The sequence below is a fragment of the Adiantum capillus-veneris genome, chromosome 21, assembly GCF_014529385.1.
Source record: "Adiantum capillus-veneris isolate H3 chromosome 21, ASM1452938v2, whole genome shotgun sequence".
NCBI classification, from domain to species: Eukaryota; Viridiplantae; Streptophyta; class Polypodiopsida; order Polypodiales; family Pteridaceae; genus Adiantum; species Adiantum capillus-veneris.
In genome coordinates, this window is record NC_140951.1 from 99,750,825 (window position 1) to 99,776,490 (window position 25,666).

General features: G+C 44.8%; 1 protein-coding gene across 2 annotated transcripts in view; it reads right to left on the reverse strand.

The window, feature by feature from the left end:
* Positions 1 to 25,666, reverse strand: part of LOC147431416 (uncharacterized) — a 102,292-nt gene that overhangs the window by 36,006 nt on the left and 40,620 nt on the right. For both annotated transcript variants that reach the window (XM_086494032.1, XM_086494033.1), the window contains 3 exons: positions 24,877 to 24,921; positions 24,701 to 24,742; positions 12,408 to 12,520 (listed from right to left, as the gene is read on the reverse strand). In XM_086494032.1, coding sequence (XP_086350158.1) covers positions 12,408 to 12,520; positions 24,701 to 24,742; positions 24,877 to 24,921 — 200 coding nt within the window. The remainder of the gene's footprint in view (positions 1 to 12,407; positions 12,521 to 24,700; positions 24,743 to 24,876; positions 24,922 to 25,666) is intronic.

A 25,666-nucleotide genomic window follows, 5' to 3' on the forward strand; every position in this document is an offset into this window, starting at 1 on the left:
TCAGAACATTTGAAATTCAGCCAAGATTGTGCGGGGCAACTTGTAGGGAACCACACGTTTTATTCCCTCTGTTAAAGAATAAAGAAATAACGAAAGGGGTGCCTAAGTTAGGGGCCAGTCAGGTGTCGGTCTTCTCATACAGGTGCAATCTAGCAGCTTGTATCCCTTTCCCCTTTGTTATGTCTTGAAAGTACAGGTAAAGTGGGCGACAAATTAAATGGGTGAAAGCAAATAAGGTTTAGGTCTAAGGTCTACTGCCCTTTTTGGATTGAACAGGCCGGTTGCACTCATCCCATTGAAATCCGTGTACTTGTTGAGCCCTTTTCTGAAGAGGGTAAACATATTGAGACAACATCCAAAAGAAACGGGACAAATACTTTAACTTATGCACGAACGATGCCAACCCTGTAGCACTGGTGGGAGGCTCTATGAGAACCAATGCCTTCACCTTCTATGAATCTGCTTCTATTCCATTTTGCGATACCACATGACCCAACAGCTGAGCCCTTGGTTGTGCCAACTTGCACTTCTTTGGGTTCAACTGCTCTCCTTCTTCATCTAGCCTTTGAAAGCACAGCCTCAGCTTCGACAAATGTTCCGCCCTAGAACTATAACAACCAATATCATCCATAAAAACTCTAATGAACTTACCCAAGTATGGCCCGAACACCTTGTTCATCCAGTCTTAAAATGTGGCATACGCATTCACCAATCCAAAAGGCATCTTGCGGTAGGCAAAGCAGAGTTACCCGCAACGCGAAACGGGAACGGCGACGGGTCTCCTTGCGAAACGGGGGAACGGGAATGGGCCCGGAACGGGAGACTAAAAAAACACCCAAATATTGTTTTTTTTAGCGTTATGTGTTTGAATACAAGTAGTACTAGAGTCCTTTGACTCTAATACCCACAAAAAACACGATTCGTAGACCATTCAACCTTATTATGACTTGATTGGGATGTGCAGTGCGCAGAGTACATAGCACATACACAACATTGAGCAAACACCATGCTTAATTATGTTTTTGCTTAATTATGGCTAATAAGGGCCGCCAAGGTGCTACAAAAAAACCAAAGATGACATACCATAATGAGAGTCGAGACTACAAGGGGGGCAAACCAGTGACCACAATACCAAAAGATTGAAGGTAACAAATACCATAAAGATGCTAGTAGCTACAAATGTCAAAGAGGGCAAGGCTCAAGCAACCATACAAAAAGGTAAGAATAAATCATAATGGAAGTCCTAAAGTCGCGATTCGCAACTCTCGAGCCTCAACACTCAAGACTCAAGAGCCACTAGCCTGAGAGGCCTCCCAATCCGTAGTAGCCTGCTGTAAATCATGCACATCCTCCCATTCCTCATCATCGAGCTCTAGGCTCCGGCTCGATCTCAGCCACGGATGAAGTAATTGGTGTTGGTGGATGTGAATCTCCACCTGCCTGAGGAGCCTCTTGCTCCATCTCCCACTGTGTAAAAGGATCTGTCTGTTTGTCTGAACTCTTGCAAAGCATTTTCAAATTTGCGCTGACAAAGACAAGATCATTACACTTCTCCACTCCAAGCCGATTCCTCTTCTTGGAAGGAATGTGGCTATAGGTACTCCACAATTGCTCCAAGCATGAGGTACTAACTGACTGGTTGAGAATACGGATCGCCAATCTCTGAAGCTCAGGGCCATCATAGCCATAGTCGTCCCACCATAGAACTGAACCTATCTTCCTACGATCAATCTGAGCATCTAGACTGCCAAATGACCCCCGCATCTCTCTGTACTGTCTCAACTGATCTCTCACAAAGATCTCTGTAAATTGGTTCATGACTTCTCTATCTGTCTCTTGCCCTGCACCTTGGAACTCTGCATGCACCATGTAGGCTGCCCCGTGTAAAGGAGAGGCATATGAATTCCACCTTGAGCTGCAAAGCGCATGGATCTCCTCATATCGATCTACTTTCGGCTCAAGCTGTGCAAGCTACTCGATCATGCGGTCCATTGCCTCATAAATCTTGCCAATGCAAGGATCCATGCCATCCACAACTCGAAGCAAATGAACCACCGGTTTTACCTGTGCATCTAGACTCTTGAGCTCCTTCCAAAACTCAAGATTCTCTGCCTTATCCTTGCACAAAATCCCTGCAAAAACTGTCTTTGCATAGGGAGAGGTGGTGAACTCATCACTCATGAAGACCTGTCGAACCGCATTTTGACATTCAGACAACCTGCGCACAAGAAGAAAGTTGAATGCGAAGCGGGTGTCTGGATACTTTAGAAGCACTTTGCCAGCCGACCTCTTGAGGTACTCACTCCGAACCAAGTTGTGATTGTTGATGAAAGTAACAATCTTCACTGCATCAGCAATGACTGGAGCAATCCAGTCTAGCTTATCGATGTCTTTTAGAAGGTTGTTCAAGCAATGTGCCATGCAATAGCACACTGTCACATGCGGATAGTGGCCCTCTATAATAGCAGTTGCTGCCCTGTTTAATGCCTCCCCATCTGTGACAAAGGCCACCACGTGTTGCTCAACGATCGTTTCTATGGCCGCTGTCCACTCTGCAAAGAGGACATCGGCGGACTTTCCACTCTCGGTGGCATCATGAGAGTACACAAAGTACATCTCTCCACTCGAGTATGCGACGAGACCATGAATAGATCTCTTCCTTGTATCGCTCCACCCGTCGGCAATGAGGGAAACGCCATGTTTTGCCCAAAGACGTTGAATATTGAGGGTTGCTTGCTCCACGATAGCCTTCTCTCGATCGAGCAAAGTAGTTCAGAGAGCCTCTGAAGATGGCGGCACATAACCGATGCCATACTCTCCTATCCGTTCCATCATGACTTTCCAATACTCCGACCTATTTCGATCAAACATAGAAGAGGTTAGTATCAAAAGGGCGGAAACGACGATAACGGAAGAAATCAGAGAGAAGATTGATCAATTAATAAAACATACCTCCCTGCGACAAATGGGATATGGTCGTGATAGAAGAATCGGGCCACGGCAGCATCCACCTCTTCCTTCTTCTTTGGGTCCCAAGAGGTGGCAAGGGTCCTTTGGTGACGAATCGGACCCGACGAAGATCCACCGGCACCTAAACCAGGTAGAGAGGAAGAAGGGAAAATGAGGGTCTTTGGGTCGATACCTTTGCGTACGGGCTTGGCTTTATGGTTGAATTGCCGATTCTTTTCCTCGAGCTCCTTCCTCTTCTCGATGGTTACATTAGTGCAAAATCTCACCTCATGTCCTGGCACTCAAAGAAAGTGTGCCCTCACTTTGTCATGCCCCCCTTTCCGCGTGTAAGAGCATAGCTTGCATGCCCATGCACGAGAACCTCCCGCCGCCGACAAGGTGTCCTCTGAGGTCACTTCATCCCACCACGACCATTCCTTCGCCTTTCGAGTGTTGCCCACATGAACGGAGGGGGTTGTACGAGAAGAAGAAGCCATGGATTATCCGTGAAAGAGAGAGAGAGCTTGATTTTGAGGGTTTGAGAGAGAGAGATAGCTTGAGAGAGGGCTTGAGAGAGAGAGTCTTGATTCCGTCAGGTCACAGCATTCAAGGGCTTATAGTCTACACATACCCGCCATATTCCTTTTTTTTATAAAAGTAATGACAACAGGAGAAACCCACTCAGACTCTTTCACTGGATATATAATACCTGCCTCAAGCAACTTGTCGATCTCTTGCCATAAAGCCTCCTTTCGAATATCCCCCACCCTCCTTAGCTTCTATGCTTTTGGCTTGTATTCATCTTTAAGTAGGATTCATGCTCCACTCCTTTAGCTCCTCTCAAATCTTTATACTACGTCGCAAATAAGTCGGGGTAGGATGCACATAGGTTCATATAGCTTTCCTTCTCCTGGTTGGTTAAATCTGTACCTAGCATATCCTCCACCTCTTTAACCTTCAGACTACAAACAGGAGCTTGCATACCTTTACTTGCACTGGCAGAATCTATGGTGACTCCGAAAAAATCTGTATCCAGCTTCAGTAAATCTTCATCGCTCTCTTCCTCTTCAACCCTGGTGGACCCTTCATCATAAGTCGACTCGATTTCATATTCGTAACTCGTGCTAGAATCCCTGTTATCACCCCAGGCTGATGGATGAAATCGGCTTTCCTTGGTCTTCAGATCCAGCACGGTCTGCCCTCCATTCTCTCGATCTGGTAAGGTAAATACCCCCTTCTCCCAATCTTTCTTGGCCCCAATTGCCAACAACCATGGCCTCCCCAATATAATTGGATAAGCATTTTCTCGTACTTTCATGACAAAAAAATCAATTAAGCATTCAACTTCCATGACCTTTATCTTCACATCCTGTGCCACTCCTAAACAACAAGCTTTGGCATGGTTGGCCATCCTCATTCGCACATTGGACCTGACGACAGCTTTAAGACCAATATCCCTCATAGCAGACTCTGTGATCACACAGACATGGGCACCACCATCAATATAGGCTTGCACATGCTTCTTCTTTTCAAGCAAAACGTCCACCACTGGAAGCACATTAGTCGGACTCCCCACCCTCAAGGCTAGATTCTATACCGCATGCACATCTCCTATTCGGGGAAGCCTCGTACTGACACTGGTTGACCACTGCCTCCTTAATTTAAGGTTTAATGCAAGCAGCTACCCAAAAGTGATATTAGCCTTTTGATTTTGGACATCTCTTACCATATCATATTCAGGATTACCGCGCCCCAACTGAAAATCCTTCTGTATAATTCTTCTTCTTCGTCTTCTCTTGCTTGGCTCTGGCTGCTCTCGACCTTCTTTCACCTTCTCTTTACCCTTCTTTGCTCTAGTTTCACGTTCCGTCTCAGTCTCTCTTTCGCCTCTTGCTCTTTTGTTAGCCATAATATCAACCTCCTGCCTGTCAACATCAATAATATTAACCCTTTGCACTTCATCATTACTTGATGGAGCTGCCTGTGCTTGGTTCTCTACTGCTTGCTGCTCCCTTTGACCATTAAACTGCGCTTGACCCCTACCTTGACCAAACAAAGGATACATACTGCCCCTTTCCCTCGGTGGGTGAGGGAATTCTGGAGCATAGTGGCACTTCTCTCCGCAATTATAACACCTGCCAGGCAATTGCCTAGCTCTGCCTCTTCCTGTCCTTGCCTGACCTCTATCCATAACACTTAAACGCAACTCTTGCATTTGCTCACACAAATCTTGAACTGTACGTACCCATTGTTGAGGAATGGTTGCTACCCCTCGATTAGGTTGATTCTCCACTTGAACTTCTTCCCTCGGACTTGAGGTAGGATTGGGAAACATCGCTTCGTATCCCAATGCACCTTGCTCAATCATCTTTTTCAATTTTTCGTCTCTTTACTCGTGCAATAGCAACAACCCCGTTGTAATTCTGCAGACCCTCGAAATCCACCTTTTCACGAACTTTGGGATGCAAACAAGCCATAAATTTTTCCAATTTATAGTACTCACCACCATTAGCCAATTGCATGGCCACTGCAAAGTCCCTCCAGCACTCCTCGAAATGGCCGAGGAAAACACCGTACTCCTCGTTCACATCCTGCTTCAAATTCTTCAACTTTGCGTCTAGATCGAAAGGAGATACCTCTTTACGGAGGTCATGCACAAAACGGGCCCGCAACGCCGGCCACATAAGTCTTGGCTCTCCTTCCAAGGCATAGTACTAGGTCTTTGCTCTTCCCCACATCAGCAGAGGAATCGTTTGCATTTTGCTATCTTCATTTGGCATATGCAGTGATAACATATACAACACGAAATCGGCCATCCACTCTTCCGGATCTTCTTCTCCGGTGAAAACTGGTCCATAACGCTGCCATCTCTCCTTGATGGAAATAACTTTCTTTGATCAAAACCGATGAGTAATCAGTTGCACCTCCGTGGGGGCACCAGAAGATAGAGAGGGGGCATGAGATCCACACCCGACACACAACACAGAGCCTCCCTACAGCTCAAGGTAGCCACAGCACCCCTAACCTCTCAAATAACACCTTCAAATTGGCTAATTTGCACTAACAGACCCACCTTGACACACAAAATACCTATCTCCTATCCTGCAGAAACACCGTTCAGCACAAATGCACGCACACCGCTCAACTCACCCTTTCCGGCTCACAAAACACCCCGATTCTACCCTCTTGGTAACACACTTCAAGCTGCAGGCATACCCTTCTGCAAGCATTGGCAAGCACACAAACAGCGAGAGAAAAGGAGGGGAATGGTGAGAAGCAACACGAGAAAGAGGGGCAAAGGCTTAGTAGTATTGCATAGGGAGATATTACAACCAAGTCTGCAACTCCAATAGCAAGCTTCCAATACACAAACTTGCAGGCCTTCAAAAACTCTCTCTGGCAAAAAAGCCCTTAAAAATTCACTTCTATTCCCTTTTATAGGGCTTGGCTAAGGCTAAAAAAGAAATAAAAGGAGCTATCCAGCTTGTGCAATCATCTTTAGGTTCATTTAGAATTCTCTTGCATTGCTACCACTTGGCACATCTGATTCTTTTCGTAACTCTTGCATGGTACACCTCTCTGTTCAATTTGGCCACTTGTTCTCCTTTGCACCCGCCCTTTGGGAACGCCCTTGAACACCTTCTTTCTCTCTCTCACTTGACTGGCCTTGTGGCGGGATAGACCCCTTGGCCGGCTTTGGAACTTCTCTCTCTCTCTCTTTCTCTTGCTCCACTGGCACCGCCGCGGGATCCTCCCTTGTACGAGCAATAGCGACATCGCTATTGGAAGGGCGGGGGGGGGGGCGGGCAGACCCTTTGCCTTCAAAAAGTTTTAGCGCGTGTGAATCTGACCAGAAGCGGGCGCGCCAAGCCACGTCAACACTTGCCGCGGGATCCACCCAGAACAACCGGCCACTGCCGCCGCCAAGTGCACCTAGCGCAGCGCCACCAGACGTAGTCAAAACCGGCGAGCTTCCGCCCCCGAGGGCCGCCAGCACAACGCCCAAAGGGCACGCCAAGGAAGCTCACTCCCCTCATCTACACGCCCAACTGTCTCATGCTTTGGGTGTTATACCATGCCGTCCGAGCTTGAATCAGCGCATGTGGGAGCACACAAGCGTCACGTGACAGCTCCCCAATGCCTGGCTTTCAAGTGCCTTCACAAAAAGTTAAGCATCCTACCAAAACACCCCCTCATAATCATTTTTTTGACCTTTTTGCCTTGCTTGCCAACTGCCACCCGGCTTTCCGATTTTCGAGCAATCAAGACCGGCTCCAACCCCGTATCTCCGGCTTTAAGCCTCATAACTCCCGCCTCATCCAAAATCTGGGAAGCCCTTGAACCAAGGTTGCAAAAAACATGAATATTCATCTGTAGCCAATTCCGAGCAAATGCACCCAACTTTCCAACTGCTTTAACTTCTTGCTTCGAGTTCCATTTGACGTGCAATCAATTCTTGTTAGCTCCATACATCGCACACCACCTTCTCGAACTATGTTGGGGTGCAATAAACACCAGATGGCACGATTCCCCATGTGGTCAGGTGGGCGCCAATCTAGCCCCCGTCAAAACTTCAACTGGCCATTAACTACAATCCGTAGCTCTGATCTGCAATCTGAAAAGACAAGTATGCTCCATGAATCGAGCACTACGCGCATATATCCACTTGGGCCACCTGTCCCCAGCTGCCCTATCCGACAGGAATCTGCAACGTATTGAACCTTCAAACTTCAATATCTTGGGCTCCGTAGCTCGGTTTGATGAGCTGTCTGGACCTGCTCCTTTAGCACTTCAAGCTCTACATTCCTGGACCCAAAGACTACACCTTGAATCTCCTTCACTTGCTCCCCAAATTAGCCCCTTCTGGAGCCTTTCTTGCCCTATAAACCGCATCAGCCATACATTTCCGCTGCTACCTGTTAGTCCATGATCTTCCTAGCTGCTCCAGCCTTTTGCCATGCTTCTGCTAGCCTACAGATACTTGCCCATGCCATCTTCTATTGTTGACACAAGACAAGGAGTAGGAAAATTCCACCCCAAGAGAGAATTGACCCAAACCTTGGCGCCCCTTTCGGTATTTCTTTATATTGCTTCAACAAGATACAACTCCCATGGCTCTGCTCTGCATCTCCCGTAGGTAAACTACCAGAGTGAGAGCCCATGGGTCATATTTAAAGGTCCTTGGCATCTAAAAGAAGTTTACATGAAAAGAAGACAAACTCAAAAGCTTCTAGTCCAAAAAGCAACCAACACGTTTTGCGAAAATCCGTACAATTACCACGTGGCACTGTTAATGGAAATTACGGGACTATCTGTATAGGCTTCCGTACATCTGCTGCTACGTCATCATTCTCCACAATGTGTGTGTGTGTGTGTGTGTGTGTGTGTGTGTGTGTGTGTGTGTGTGTGTGTGTGCGCGCGCGCGCGCGCGTGGGCGCGGTGCGTGTGTGTGTGTGGAGGTTCCGCTTTATTTAACAACATATCTGCAAAACAACTCAAGTTAGCTCAAAAACATTTCGAAGGGTCATTCTGAGGGACATTCCGAGAGACTCGGTTTTCTCATTCCAAATCGGAGCTCTAGATTTCTTGGGTCGTTGGCTTCCTTGAAGAATCTCATCCAATAAGGAGTCTTCTTTCAAATCGGAGCTCTTGATTTCCTGGGTCATTGGCTTCCCAGAAGAATCTCATCCAAAACGAAGTCTCATTCTAAATGCGAGCTCTTGATTTCCACGGTCGTTGGCTTCCCAGAAGAATCTCATCCAATAAGGAATATTCTGTGGTTGGCACATCACAATGCAACACAAATGCTCACATATGCATGTTACAAGACACAACGAACAACGCCGCTGAGTACTCCCCCGAGGCAGACGGTCTACGGTATGAAGCTTCTCAACGAGTACCTCGTCACTCCCCCGCAAATAACCTAAAAAGGTCTGGGCCATCAGTTCAGAGGACTAGTACAACCAAACGCTCCCCAGACCGCAACTTGCGTCGCTTGGAGGTTCAAGCATACAACCAAACACTCCCCAGACATCCTGTATGCGTCATTCAGAGGTTTTCTAGCACACAACGAAACGCTACCCAGACATCCCGTCTACGTCGTTCCGAGGTTTTCAAGCATTCAACGAAACGCTCCCCAGACATCCCGTCTATGTCGTTAGGAGGGCGGGAGAAAATCACCAAGCATTGAAACCGGGGTCAAACAATTCAAATCGGCACCAAAACAGGTTTAAAACAGATATCATCCATTTCGAACAAATTTCAAACAGGATCACCAAACAGGTTCTCAAACAGAATTCAAACTTACAAAGCAATCTCCACATCATTTGAGCTCGAAAGTCGACTTGCTTTCCATTCTGAAACTTGCACCAACAATTAGAGTTAGATTACTTTCATAAGGTTGTAGCCGACCAAAACATGGTCCATAAGCTCTTTGATAGACAATGTTCTTGTAGCGGTGATGGTTGTCCCAAGACATAGCAATCACACTGGACCTCCAAGGTTATCAATTCGAGAAGAGACACCAATTGCGAGGTGTCCAAAAAATTGAAGTCGTATTCTGCTAGGGTTTCCGTGGGAAGCCTTTCAGGATACCCCACTCTGCCCGAAGTTGCACTGCGAAGAAAGATATCTGAAGGCATATATCTTCGGGCAAAAATTGTATTGAAAGCTTGCCAAGCCCTTGGAGTGTGCGGCTTGGTAGCTATAGACATCCACCACTACATGGATTTGCCTTTAAGAAAAACAGCATTTTGAAAAAAAAGTCCTTGATCCTTCTCTTGCAAGTGATGTTTATGGCTTACCCCCTGTAAGACAGAGTGATGATGAATACGAAAGCCCGCCCAATGCGCGATGAAGTAAGGGTGGGAGTGGCTAATAAGTCTGGGGTCGGTACACGAAGCTTCTTTAGTAAAATATCCTATAAAACTTAGAAGCGCCATCTTGCTCCGTCTGCTCTTTGGTAGGACCAGTAGGCTTTCTGAAAAGCACCCCCCTCAAGCTTTGATACCACTGTCACAAGGGCACCACGTGCCAACGGAAAAGAAAAGATTGAGCAACTGACAGAAAGAGATGCACGACACAAGACAAGGAGTGGCAGAATTCCATTCCAAGAGAACACTGGCCCCAAACCTTGGTGCCCCTTTCGGTATTTCTTTATATTGCTTCAACAAGGTACAACTCCCATGGCTTTGCTCTGCATCTCCCCCGGGGAGACTGCTAGAATGAGAGCCCATGGGTCATATTTAAAGGCCCTTGGCCTCTAAAAGCAGTTTACATGAAAAGCAGTCAAACTCAAAAGCTTTTGGTCCAAAAAGCAACCAACGCGTTTTGCAGAAATCTCTATAGCTGCCACGTGGCACTATCAGCAAAAATTATGGGACTGTCCGTACAGGCTGCCACGTCAGCATGTCAGTGAAAATTGCAGGAATCCGTACATTTGTTTCCATGTCATCATTCTCCACGCTGTGTGTGTGCGTGTGTGTGTGGAGAGGTCCCGCTTTATTTAATCTCTTTAGGTCACTTGGGCCCCATCGGACGGGGTCCCATAAGTTGGAGGGAACTTCTTCTGCTTCTTCTTCTGCTACTGCTTCTTCACTTAGGGTTTAGGCCCCTCGGCCGAGATCTACAGGTTGGCTTCATTCTTCAGTGGCTTGACACATCAGCAGCTTGTGACATAAGGGGTGCTAGCATGCTCCCAAGGGCTCCCTCAAGATGCCTATAGCAAGTCTCCATGGACCATACGACTCCTTCCAACATCAACCAACACACACAAGAATGAATGGAACAGGAAAAGTACATGCTTATCCACCATTGGCTGGAGTGTACCCCCCATTGTCTACTTCTCCCACTAGTAGTGTCACATCCCCTATTCAAGAATGGAGTGGACCTATCAGGCTGGACCATCAGAAGCCCATGAACCGTAATGGTTTTGTGTGTGCCATGGATGCCACATGAACGAGACCAGGAAGTTTTCCTGATACCAATAATAATGCTCCCCATGAATCCATCATGCACACATGACACGACACCAACCAAACAAGCACATAAACAACACAAGGGAGAGACATCTGACTCACCTCCCACATAAGTTTCCAAAAGCCACTAAAGCGGTTCATTCTTTGACAACACTAGTGCTAAGACCATGATCAATGATTGCAACAATCTAGCGTATATTCTTCTTGATTTGTGGCACGTACAACACATCAGAGAGACCTACAAGTGCTAAAAAAGAAATTGTTCCAGACCCTTTTGCTGGACATATTGCATTACTCCCAACAGTTACAAATGGGTTCCTGTACCAAGAACTATACCAATCTTTCTTACTAGTCATATGTCGGGATGCTTCACTATCTAGAATCCAAGAACCATCAACAACCGGGGTTTGTGCTGATGAGAATACGTCTTCTATGGTGGCCCATAGTTCAAGCTCTGCCTCAGCATTGTTGGCGTATTCTCTTTCCTACCAAGAAGCTTTCATGGTCCATTGGCTCACCCACGAGCTTGAGAGCCTATAGCTGTTGTAGTATATTGCCTCACCTCAAGTATTGGCGTCCCATACCACCAGGCTAGACTAGCTTGGGTGTCTAGGCAAACACTTTGATAGTCCGAGTGTGGTGATCACACAAGATAGAGTGCCCCACCTGGCTCACACTCGCCAAACACTCCTCAGGCATCCATCCTGATGTCTAAGGACGTAGCACTTGATCTTTCATTCAGGCAGCTGCAGTGGTCGCAGCAGTGGCTCATCGGAAGCACACGTTCAAGACGGTGTAAAGATATCCCCTTAGTCGTACTTCACTCATATATCCAATAACTCACCAAGGACTGCTCAGGCATCCATCCTAATGTCTAGGGACGTAATACCTGATCTTTCATTCAGGCAGTTGCTGGTAGTGGTAGCAGCAGCGGCTCATCGGAAGTACCTGTTCAAGATGGTGTAAAGATCTCCCCTTAGTCGTGCTTCACTCATACATCTAATGACTCACCGAGAACATTTGATCGCGGATGGATTGAGCCATCCATCTCATGACACATTTGAACAATCTTGACTACTTTCTATGGATCCATAAATCTGGCTCATAATTCGAAACTGCAGAAACTAGAAACTATATTCTTACTGTTTTAACAGTGTTAAAAATAACCAAAATAGCAACGAAAAATATTTCAACGTCTCATGTATGCAGCAATGAGCTATTTTTGTGGTTTAAGCTCGTGCAATAAAGCCCAGATTCATAACTGAGGATCACACATAAGGACAGCAATAACAAAAGAAACTTAGTTTTCTCTTTGCACCACTTTGTGTTTCCTCACACTATTGTGACAAATTCTCGGATACCGCCAATAGAGTCAAAACTTGCTTTAATAACTTACAACAAACCAGTTTCAAGGTTCTTAGCATCAAACATTGACTAGACTAGAGTGCTACCCATGTAACACGAGTAGGAAAAGAGACTCACCAATTGTAATAAGATAAGTCATATGGCATGGGTAGAAGACGCTTCTTGCAATCAAAAATTGGCTCTAGATCTTCAGATTTTAGACGCTCACCGTAATCGATGTATCCCGAAATCTTTCATCCCAAAAAGAGTGGACAAGGTACATTTAAGAACTCTACTCTAACTAAGATAAAAATCAGTTAATTAGAAAGATACTTTAGTGCTTGCAACCATACTTGTAATTTTAACTGAACCTTGAATGCTGAAAAATCGTTTTCCTACTCAGTATGATAAACAAACTAGGCAAAACAAATTTTAGGTCCCCAAGTCAAAAAAAAAAAAGATTTCTTGCTTCCAAAATTTGACAATCTCCAAAGGGAGGAGAAGACAAGTTAGCACTTCTGGTAGCAGAAAGGATGAGAAGATGTATCTGCAAGAATCCCTAAATATGAGAAAGGATATGCCTGATGAGGTTGATGTTGGCAATGATGTTCAGTTTCGTATGTTTATGCATATAAATATTAAGAAGGTATAGCTGTTTTAGGTTTTCCATGTAACATTAGTGTCGCTTATGTTTCAATCCAAGGGCATATGAAATGAATTTAAGAAACCGTAGAATGAACCAAGTTTGCCATAAACTCAACCACAATAATAGGAGCCAATGCTAGCTAACAAGTCAGACCTCTTTTTTAGGTTTTTTGGGGGGAGGGGATCTCATCAGCAAACTATGCAGAAAATAATCACTAATTAAAAGACATTAACTCTAATGAAATACTTGAGACACAAGCTGACAATACCAAGAAGCTGAGAGCACTTGAAACCATTAAATAGGTATGTACACAAGATTATGGTGGAAGAATAGATGTGATTGGAGGTGTGATAGGAGTCGGTAAGTGAATAAAGCAATTTTTAGGCATATGCCTTTTTTTCTGAAGTGAAGCCAAGAGGAGTTGAGAGAGCCAGAGGGCATCTCGGCAAGCTAAGGCAGCCACAACATATTTAGATTCTGCTTTTTTGGCCATGAGATGGGACCACCAGAGAGCATCAACACATACTAGTGGATAATCTGAAAGAATCTTCACATGCCTAAGTAGCATCAGTGTGGCCAAATAATTGCGAAGGAGTGTATGTGTCATAGTGATAAGTAAAAGAATAATTCTGCCTGGCATGCAAATAGCAAAGAGAACAACTTGCAGCTTTCTTGTGAGCAGGATATCGTAATGTGTGTGCATAACAGAGGATATTTCCTGTGTAATATAGATCCACGCATATGCATGCTAAGATGGCAGTGTGTTTAACCACAACACCATGTATATGAGAAGTTAGGGACTGGTTTTCACTATGATATGCAGCATCACGCTTTGGACCATGTGGAAGGCTCAACATGCTCACATTCTGGGGTGCATAGTCCTCCCCTACATCCACCATTTTGACAACCATTTGAACTGGGTTCATGCATACTCTTTGCAATCAGTGGGATACTTCCGCCGGCTCCTCCAAGGCAGTGGAGCAACGTGGATGCGCCTTTCTTCACATGGGCGAGATCGTCTTTAGTTGGGATAGTGCCCACATCACATGGCATTATGCACCTTCCCAATGGTTCATTTTACAATCATAATACAGACCACCTTGACGTTCACATAGCCTACACATTGTTATCTGGCTTTTTTACTTCCTCTCAATGATAGGCCATTGAGCATATCCAAAGGTCTCCTTTGAACACAAAATACAGCCCCTTTTCTCACCAAAAATTATATTTAGTTGAAATGGCAATAGCAATCTGAAGAAGTCCCTATTGAAGAGAGGTAAATCTTTGTTGAAGTAGTCAACTCCAAACGCTGGCTTAACCCACGAGTGACCACCAAGCAAGCTTCGGAGCGCTCAATAGATCCAATTGGATGATATTCCATGGGAAGAATCCATTTACATAATTCTTAATATTATGATCACCCGGCGGAGGAATGGGAGGTCCCATGTGTTTGCCATAGCCAATGCACAAGCTCCTCTTGTTGTGACTCTTCAATAAGGAGCTTCGACAAAGGTGAGTACTTCATGAAGTGGAATGTGAAGCTTTCCTTCCAGCTCTCAGCCTTTAGGCAGTTGATCTTCGCCACTCTCATCCATAATAACCACAACGAAGAAAGTGGCATCATAGAAATCATGTAGAGAGCACTCAGCATAGCTGCCATGAAACCTATTTCTTCCATTAGAACTTTTCTAAAACCTCGACTTTCCAAAACTCGGATTTCTTTGAAACAGTATGCACTGAAACCTTCTGAAACCTCTAAAACCTCGTTTTGATACCCCATAGCTACTATGGTAGGGAATATGCAACAAGTGGCAAAGGGTAGAAATTTGATGGTTGGGATTCAATTTTGCAAATGCCAGACACAATCGGATAGTAGGAGGGCGTGCCAAGGCTGAGAAGTGATTCCAACGAAGTTCATTGTACAGATTTTCAGATTACATGGCATGCCTGAGACAAGTCTCTTACAGAGATCCCGAGTTCACGAGTTTGTTTTGGAAGGCTATTTGGGAGAACATTGGCACACGGTTGCAGTTCTCATCATCTTTCGACCCGCAGACAGATGGACAATCTGAGATTGCAAATTCAGTAGTACTGGATCTATTGAAGTCTTACGTTTTTTATCAAAAGACTCAATGGGAAAAAAAAAATTGCCCTTGGTGGAATTTGCCTACAATAACACAATCCACTCTTCGACGGGGAACTCGCCATTTGAGATCATTGAAGGTGCTCCGAAGGTTCCACCCTTCCTTAGCACGAAAGATAAGATTTTTGAAGCTGACCAGTACATGAGAGACTTGGACACTGCTTTTGCCAAGGTCCGGGAGGGCTTTAGCGAAATCTCAGGAACGACACAAGAAGGCAGCAGATCGACACCATCACGATTTGAAATTAAAGGAAGACGATTGAGTGCTCTTACATTTTGAGAAGGCATGCCTAAGAAAGAAAAAGGGAAAGGAGCAGCTTTTTCCAAAGCTTAGCATGAGATATCATGGCCCTTTCCGGATAAAAGAAAAGATAAATGATGTCTCCTTTAGACTGAAGCTACCTGATACTTGGAAGATTCACAATGCATTTCATGTGAGTCTATTGAAGCCTTTTAAAGGTGATGTGCCCGATGATGGGGAGCCAAATGAGCAACCCGAAGTGGAGGAAAGAGAAGAGATACTCGTTCCAAAACAGATATTGGCACATAAAGACAGAAAGATAAAAGGTAAAGTGATTAGGCGGTTCTTGGTTAAGTTCAAGAACTATCCTGCATTGGATGCGAAGTGGATGGAGGAGGACCTAGCAGATACTCCTCAGATTTTGGAACTTTACCTTGAAGCATTCGGTTTAGCATAGTCTACTCCGATAGAACCCCGATTTCAGCATGGGTGAATCTAGTGTAGCGGGTTTGCACAAGAGGGGAGTCACTCAGCTCCTTTGTCAACGGATTACTTCGATTTTGAATAGAGTCACTGATGTCCCCTTTGGGTTTCAGGGATACTAAAGGGTTGAATAATATTCTGCCGTATGACTTTATAACTGGAATTCCCGAAAATGAAAATGATTGATTTGTACTTAACTTGTTTGAGTACAGGAACGGATAGATGAAATTTGATGTGGCAATGTACAGACGCCCGTAATTTGCGCTGGCTGTTTTTGGCTGGCAGATTTTGAGCAAAGCTTTTGGGAATAGTTGCTTTGAGTTTAAACTTTTGGGGCTTTGCTTTTGGGGCAACCCTTGTAACAATAAATAAGTCTTTTGGGCCTCATTACTCAAAGCATCTAGATCCACAATATGAGTGTGAGATCCCGCGAACTATCCTTATGTTTTGCCTGGGAAGTAGGTGATATCACTTCAGACATGCATCAGCTTGCCTATGTATGCTTTTAGCCCTTTCCAGATGAACACTCCAGTGTTCACGCCTTTGTATTTGCTCTTTTCTGTGGGTTTCCCTCGCCTTGAGGTTTCGTGCTTGTAAATTCATCCTAAAGATTTACAAAAAAGTGTGTGTGTGTGTGTGTGTGTGTGTGTGAGAGAGAGAGAGAGAGAGAGAGAGAGTAACAAACTGCTGACGTGTCAAAGCCTACAGAATGGAGCCAACTTACAAATGCCGGCCCAGGGGCCTAAACCCTAAGAAGAACAAGTAACAGAAGAAGAAGTCCTACCAACTTATGGGGACCCTGTCCGATGGGGCCCAAGTGACAAAAGGATTAAAATAAAGCAAGACCAGTACACACACAAAAACTGATGATGTGGCAGATTTTCAAAAATTGCGTTGGTATGATGACGTGGCAAGCTGTACGGATTTCCGCATTTTGCGTTGACTGATGACGTGGCAACTTTACGGATTTCCGTGATTTACGCTAGCAACTTTTTGGCTTTGCTTTTGGACCAGATGCTTTTGAGTTTGAAGGCTTTTCACTGTAATTGCGTTTTAGGCCAAGGGCCTTTAAATATGAGGCTAGGGGTCATTCTCTGGCATGCTTCCTGGAGAAGGTGCAGAGTCTAGAGTATCGGCTTGTACTGGGTTGATGCAATATAAAGAAATACCGAAACGGGCGCCAAGGTTTTGGGGCCAATACTTTCTGGGGTGGAATTCCGCCACTCCGTGTCGCGTGTCGTCTCTCTCTATTTCAGTTCAGTTGTTATTGAAGTGCTAAAAGTCTGTTCAATCTGTTCTTTTCTATTGGCACATGGTGGCCGTCTTGTGTGTGTGTGTGTGAGAGAGAGAGAGAGAGAGAGAGAGAGAGAGAGAGAGAGAGAGAGAGGAACTTGTGTTTGTTTGTTTTCTTGTTGGGGGGGGGGGGGGGAGATGTTTTCTTGTTGTGGGGGGGGGAGGGGGGGAACAAAAAAGTGGTTCTAACCCTTTGTATTACAAAAAATTGACCATTATACAATGAGATCATGGGGGAAAATCCCAAAACAAATCACACGATGCATCAAGGGATAAAGATACTCTAATCAGGATATCTGGGTGTGATAAGCCTACAAAAATCTGCCAAAGCTCTGTCCGCAGCGTGCAATGTAGTGAAAACCACAATGCCCATTGCTAGGTATCCGACAAATATTAAGTATGCCCTGTGAAAGACCTCCTCTAGCAGCACACAAAAGCCAGGGACTGTGAAACCCTCGGGCTGTGCCTTCAAAATCGTCCGCATCTACTCTTAACATTTCTTGATGTTGTAACCCAAAAAAGGATGCAGATCTACGACACAGGCATCATCTAAGAGAGGGAGGAGGGACCCACTCGTCCACCACAAAAACCAAGGGAAGGTACCAAAATGCACATCTCTCTAACCAAACCAACTTCCCCAAAGCATCATTAAAGTGACTCTCAAACAACTCTGCGATCTAGGTGACATCCATAAAGCAGTTGGCCTCAACCATCCTCTGCCCTTGTATGTGACCATAAACAGCCTCCGTCGTCCATAAGAGACCCTCATGTAAACCTTGCACTTCGAATCTGATCATGAGTGCTCTCTTTGGACCAAGCAAGATCTGACGTCCTCCTGTCAGTTGCAAGAAAAATGTCTCAACACAAAGTAGCCCACTCCTCAAAGATACCTCTAGGAAATTTCCATGGACCAACTGCAAAGAACTGGGCAGGGAGAATCTCAGATATTGGGACATCTACTCGTGATGCAAAACCTACTAAATAGTGAAACTCCTTTGCAAATTGAGGAGACTCTCGTACTCACCCCCAGTAGTGCCTACTATAAGAGGCACCTGTGTTTGGATCTCCCAGGAATCCAAAACCTACTAAACTGGCCTATCATGGGGTACCTCAGGCTGGTCCTAAACTGCCTTTGACTGCTGGTCGTCATGCTCTATCTGATTGTCCAGCTGCTTTGAAACGTCCTCTCAATCCTAATATGGTAATTTCTTCTCAGGAGGTCTGTCTAGGTGTTGCTCTGGCCTCATCCAACCTCTGTCTCACTACTCATTTGCCTACCTACCTATCTTTGTCTCTGCTCATCACTGTGCTGCTGACTCCAATCCCTTTGATCTCTATCAAGCTTGCACATACGGTCTTGCTAATGTGCAGAACTCTGTTGGGTTTGTAGTGGCTATCAGGGCCGTTGTCGCCCCCTAGGGAAATCCCTCGCCAGATGCCACAAATAGAACTCATTTGGCAGGTAACTTGGAATCTGCCTTCAAAAGCAGTTGATGTAAAATCCTCTTACCACGGATGTGTCCCCAAAAGCGAGAGTGCAGCTGATGACCTACAGTCAAGCTCCTGTGATGAGAAAATAGCAATGAAAAGTACCTCTTCCCAGTAAGGTGACCGAAGGAGTACGAGCGGAACTGCGACGCGAGAGAGAGTGCGAGAAGAAGAGCACAACGATATGGTGAACTCGCTCTACTGTAATGTGTAGAGCATAGTGACTTCTTATTAGGTTTTTTACAAAAGAATATGTGTACATACCTGGCGGCCCGCCCACTTACCTCGGCGACCACATTGGGCTTTATACCCCAACAACCTCCCACTTAGTGTCCAATGTGGTACTTTAAGTGTGAGAGAAGCTACTATACAAGCTAATATACAAGAGATGTAGAGAAGTGATGTACTACCCTACACCTAACTGCTTGCGAAACTGCTAACTCCCTGATGAAATGATACTTCACATCCACATGCTTTGTCTTTGAGTGATAAACTGGATTGCGAGCCAATTGTATAGCACTTTGACTATCACAATATAACACAGGCATCTCTTCTTTGATTCCCAAATCTGTTACTAGTCGATTAAGCCAAATTGATTCTTTGCATGCCTCTGATGCTGCAACATATTCAGCCTCTGTAGTAGACTGAGTAACACAATCTTGTAATCTAGAACGCCATGATACTGCTCCACCAGCCAATGTAAAGACATACCCTGACGTAGACCTTCGGTTGTCTAAGTCACCTGCATAATTTGAGTCTGTAAAACCCTTTACACTTAGCTCCCGACTCCCATAGCATATACGCATACTCTTTGTAGCTTTCAGGTATCTCAATATTCCTTTCACTGCCTCCCAATGTTTCTTGCCTGGGTTTGACATGTATCGACTTACTACTCCCACTGCAAATGCAATGTCTGGGCGAGTAGCAATCATTGCATACATCAAACTACCCACTGCAGACGCATATGGAATCTTATCCATTTCAGCCTGTTCTTCCTCAGACACAGGACAATCTTGTTTGCTAAGTTTCACATATGGTGGCAATGGAACACTCAATGCCTTTCCCTTCGCCATATTGAAACGTTGCAAAACCTTGTCAATATACTCTGTTTGAGATAACCAAATCAACTTCTTTGATCTGTCTCTCTCAATGCGCATACCAAGTATATGACTTGCCTCACCCATGTCTTTCATGTCAAACGATTTTGCCATCTTTGACTTCAAAGCTGAAATTTCTTCCAAGTGCATGCCAGCAATCAACATGTCATCCACATACAAAATAAGGATCAGCCAACTACCATCCTTAGCCTTCTTTGTATATAGACAGTGATCGAACTCACTACGTTTATAGCCTTGAGAAAGCATAAACTTGTGGAATTTATGGTACCATGCCCTCGGTGATTGTTTTAAGCAATAAAGACTCTTTAACAACTGGCATACCCAATCTTCCTTGCCTTTCTCAACAAACCCTTCTGGCTGCTGCATGTAAATTTCCACATCTAAATCACCATGCAAGAACGCTGTCTTGACATCCATTTGGTGCAACACCAAATCTAATATGGCAACCAATGCAAGAAAGCATCTCAATGTAGTCATCTTGACCACCGGAGAGAAGACTTCATCAAAGTCAATGCCTTGTTCTTGCTTAAAGCCCTTGGCAACAAGCCTTGCTTTGTACTTTGGCTGACTATCATGAGCGGTGATCTTATACCTGTAAACCCATTTACAAGGTAGAGCCTTTTTGCCCAGTGGTAATTTAACTAGCTTCCATGTCTTGTTTTTATGCAGAGCTGTCATCTCTGACTGCATGGCCAATTGCCAATTCCCGGAGTCCTTCATTTGCACTGCTTCCTTGTAACATGAAGGCTCATTGCAATCAGTCAACATGACATAGTTCATAGATGGAACAAACCTATCAGGAGGTCGCGTGACACGTCCAGATCTACGCACAATAGGTGGCTCAGGCTCAGCCACAACCTGTGGTTCCACTCTATCCTGTCCTTGCTCCTCTTGAGCCCTGACATTTTGTCTTGCACGTGCAGGTCCATCTTCTTGGAAGACAACTCTTCTAATCTCCTCAACCCTCTCTGGTTTAGAATGATATTTGGATTCATTAAAGTGAACATCATTGCTGCGGACAACCTTTCTGGATTCGGGATCCCAAAGTCTGTACCCCATCTCACCAGAATTACCATAGCCTAGAAAGATGCACTTTCTACTCTTTGGCTCAAGTTTGTTCCTAAATTCTTTTGGAACGTGAGTATATGCCTCACAGCCAAAGACTCTGAGATGCTTGTATGAGGGCATTTTGCCTGACCATACCATCTCTGGCACTGAATCCTTCTGCAAAACCTTGCTAGGAGATCTATTTACAAGATGAACAGCTGTTGATACAACTTCAGCCCAAAACCCATTTGGCAGTTGTGCATTAGACAACATACTTCTGACCTTCTCTTGTATGGTCCTATTCATCCTCTCAGCAACACCATTTTGAGGAGGATTGTAAGGAGCAGTAAGTTCACGTTTTATACCTTTTGACTCACAAAAGTCCTGAAAGGCCTTTGAAACATACTCTCCACCATTGTCAGTGCGTAAGCATTTAAGCTTCTTGCCACTCTCATTCTCCACAAGTGTCACAAACGTTTTGAAAACACTAAACGCTTCATCCTTGTGCTTGAGAAAGTAAACCCATACTTTCCTCGAGTAATCATCTATAAATGTCATAAAGTAAGAAGCTCCCCCTAGAGATAGGTTAGGCATAGGTCCACACAAATCACTATGAACAAGTGCCAACTGTGTATCTCTTCTACTGCTTCTATGCTTATGTGGCTGCTGTGTTTGCTTACCATACAGACAATGTTCACAGAATTCAAAATCATTAAATGAAAAGCAAGGCAAATAACCAGAACGAGACAAGATTTCCATTCCCTTCTTGGACATATGTCCTAACCGGCTATGCCACAAAGAAACGTTCGGTGCTCGGTTACATTGATTACATTTTTAGAGACATTTGATACATAAATCATGTAAAGTCCTCCAGACTTTACTCCATGTGCTACTGTCATAGAACCCTTGGATATCTTCCACATGTTCTGTCCAAAAGTGGTGACGTAGCCAGCATCATCAAGTAAACCTGTGCTGATCGAGCTCTTTGTAATTGCGGGAACATGTCTCACATTCTTCAGCGTGAAAGAAGAGCCATTCTGAAACTTCAATTGAACATCTCCAACACCTAAGATCTCACATGTCTTCCCCTTGCCTAGCCGAACATGATCTTTAGTGGTCACATAAGAGGTAAACCACTCCTTGTTTGGAGACACATGAGGTGATGCCCCTGAATCTATAATCCAGTCATTTAGTGCATTTCCATCAGATGCTGTAAGAAGAGCTGAGTCCATTGTATTCTTCAAGAAGTAGATGTCTCCTGACACTAGACTGTCATCCTCTGCAACAGTGTTTGTCACATTTATTTCTTGAATCTTCACTGAGGACTTATTCTTCTCACCATGGTCTTCAGCTTTCTCTTTGCCTTTTTTTGCTTTCCATTCTCTGCAGTCTCTTTTCATGTGACCCTCTTTGTCACAATAGTAGCATTCTATGTCACTCTTGCCTTTAGCACTGCGGGACTTGCTACGAGACTGATTCCTCTTTCCACCTTTGTACTTTTCTTTGGTCCTTCCCCTGACAACTAAGGCTGTTCCTTTGCCTTTGTCCATTGTCTTTCTATTGGTTTCTTCAGTAAGCAGACTTTCTTCTACACCTGCTATGTTCAAACCATCTGGAGGTGCAGAATTACTCAAAGCTGTGCGAAAAGTGTCCCAACTTTCCGGCAATGTGATCAATAGGAACATAGCTCTAACAGGTTCATCAAACTTGACACCTTGAGCTGACAACTGACTATAGATTGTGTTGAATTCATTCAGATGATTGGACATAGGTGTCCCTTCTTTCATCTTCAAGTCAACAAGCTTCTTAAGCCAGTATACCTATGAAGCTGCACTCTGCTTCTCATAAAGATCACTCAGCTTTAACCATGCTTGATAAGCCGACATCTCGTCTGCTACATTGAAGTAAACGCTTTCTGCCAAAGTCAGCATAATGGTAGAAAGTGCCAATTCATCCATTTCACTCCATTCATCTTCGTCCATATCTTCTAGTTTTATCTCCTTGAGCTTTATAGGTTTTATCTGCTTCTTTTGTACCAACACGTGCCAAATCTGCTTCTTCCACAATGGGAAATTGGTTCCATCCAGCTTCTTGATATTGTAAAGAGCAGTGTCCTGTGATCCAGCCATAGCTACGCTTCACAGTAGTTTACTTTTCTGGGAAAAATTCGGCAGAGTTTCCCTTGTAAACTGACCTCTGAACCAATCAACCTGTCAAATGAACCAAGAAAGCTTCAGATTCTGCAGAAATTTTGGTAGAATCTCCTTTGTAAAATGGCTCTGGTATACTAAAAACAGACCAGAAAACAGCTCAAAAACACTGTCTCTCTGACACTGTAAGCTATGGGTAAACCTGTCTTGCACATGTACTGTCTCTGACTGTCCTTTCACTATCCTGTAAGCATAGACTGTGACAATGCCTCAACGGCAATAAAGCAAAGATACAATCTCAATTGTCTAACTCACAGTCAATACATCCTAGCTGCCTATCTAAGGGTGCTCGAGGGATCGCTCCAAGACCTGTATCACCGAAAGGATCTCAACATTCGAGAATCCCCCAGCTCAATAAAACCTCACTCGACCCTCAACAAAGGCTGCAGTAAATCTGACAGTACATAAACTTCCCACAAAGTCATACATCCACAAATTTCCCACTGTATGCTGTAACCGCTGCGGTGGTTGTTTGCTGCGTGACTCTCAGCCAGCAAACCCTCAACAGACATACATCATCTCTGACAATACATTCCATGTGGAAGTACGTGCAATGTCAGGATGAAATCTGGAATATCAAGCAGCAAACACAAGCTACCTGATGAACTAGTGGATGTCGCCTACAGTCTGTGTGTAGATGCGCCCGTGTCGAATGGGACACGCCTCCAAGAACTGTGAGCCGTCCTTCGATGTGTAGACAGTCAGAAATCAACACTCTAGGAGTGTCGATATCCCCAGCACCTGCAGTCGTAGGCCGAAAACCCCAAATTTGCAGAGTCGGATCTGCACCCGCCGAGACCACGTAGTCGAAAATGGCATGCGCAGACCTTTGTCGAAGCCGAACGGTGACCATGATGACCTCAGAATGAAATTCTGAGCACACCGAGCCCGTAGGAAACTCCCACAAGCATTGGGGCCGTGTCTTCGCCTGTCGAATTTCACTCCAATCTGAGCTGGTGACTCTAGCCTCCTGCAGTGCTGCCCCGAGCCTCGATCTGAGCTCTGATACCAGTTGAAGGAGTACGAGCGGAAGTGCGACGCGAGAGAGAGTGCGAGAAGAAGAGCACGACGATATGGTGAACTCGCTCTACTGTAATGTGTAGAGCATAGTGAGTTCTTATTAGGTTTTTTACAAAAGAATATGTGTAAATACCTGGCGGCCCGCCCACTTACCTGGGCGACCACATTGGGCTTTATACCCCAACAGTGACATCCTCCACTACAGTCGAGCCACTCTCGGATGTTGACCCGCACGTAGGAGCATCCGACCAGGCAGCCGACGATGCCTCTGAGAAAGAGCACCTCAATACAATCTGTTTTTAAGTTGATCTGTTTTTTAAGTCAATCTGTTTTTTGTTTTAGATTTTGGTTTCTTTTGATTTGTTTTCATGTTTCTTTCTCGCATTCATGTTGAGTGGGTGGGTAGGGGCAATGGTGTGCGAGAAATTTTTTCTGTTTTTTTTTCCTATAATGGAACCGCGTTTATTTTGAAGCAAAAGCCCTGGCATTTTGGAATTAAAAAGGAGCGGATTTGGGTTTTTTGGACAGCAGATATTTGGTTATTTTATGGAGGCTGCTGAAGGAGCACTCCGTGTTGAAGAGAAGATAGTGCTCCATGGCAGTGTACTACCCCCATCCACATCAGATGGCCCTCTCAGCACCCACCTTAGTAGAGAGCTGTAATAGGTTAAGTAAAAATTCATCTGGAGGAAGCCATTTTCCATTTTAAACAAAGAGCCGACTGCTTGTAATGAGTACCAACCTCATGTCCTTTGGGATTGTAATCTCGTATGAAGATTATTGTCTGGCAATCAATTCAGGTTTGAACAATTGTTGTATGTATAAAAACAAGCACTGCAGACTATGTTAATATTAAGGCTTTAACATTCAGTCGTTATGTTATTCTCATTATCTAGCTAGCACTTGAACCAAGGATACAGCCATATTACCATGCCGCACTGCATGCTCTCTATCTGCCAATGCCTAAAAAGAGAAACACAACTTGTGACTGACTGACTGACTGACTGACTCTCTCTCTCTCTCTCTCTCTCTCTCTCTCTCTCTCTCTCTCTCTCTCTCTCTCTCTCTCTCTCTCTCTCTCTCTCTCTCTCTCTCTCTCTCTCTCTCTCTCTCTCTCTCTCCTGTTTCCACTGCTTATTCAGAGACGGCTTCGGTCCTTTCTCCAGGGTCATGAGTTATGAGGATCAGAGATTTCTTGAGCTATATCTACTTGAGTTACATAGATATATAGACACTTTATTGGGGAGCTAAAGAGAGACAGTCCCAGAGACGGATTACAGATTTTTTTTCACTAGATATGGGACAGCCAGAGGAGCAGCCATCACTGCAGAGCTCGGCCCACTCGTTCGACCACTACCGGCACTCTCATCGACCGAGCACTGGAGCTATGGAAATCCAGACGGCCACGATTGAGGAAAGGGGCTACACAGCATCGACAGAGACTACAGCAAAGGATTCGAGCCATACTCTCAACATCCAGAGTGCAGATGAGGATGGATTCTAGTAGTAGTAGTATTTTGTTCTAGTCTTTTTGTACACAGACATGGTATCAGATTCACAATTTTGTAATAGTTTGGTCTTATAGGTCATTTTGGGCTTTTGAAGACGTTCATATAACATTTCATTTCATCTCTCTCTCTCTCTCTCTCTCTCTCTCTCTCTCTCTCTCTCTCTCTCTCTCTCTCTCTCCTCTCTCTCTCTCTCTCTC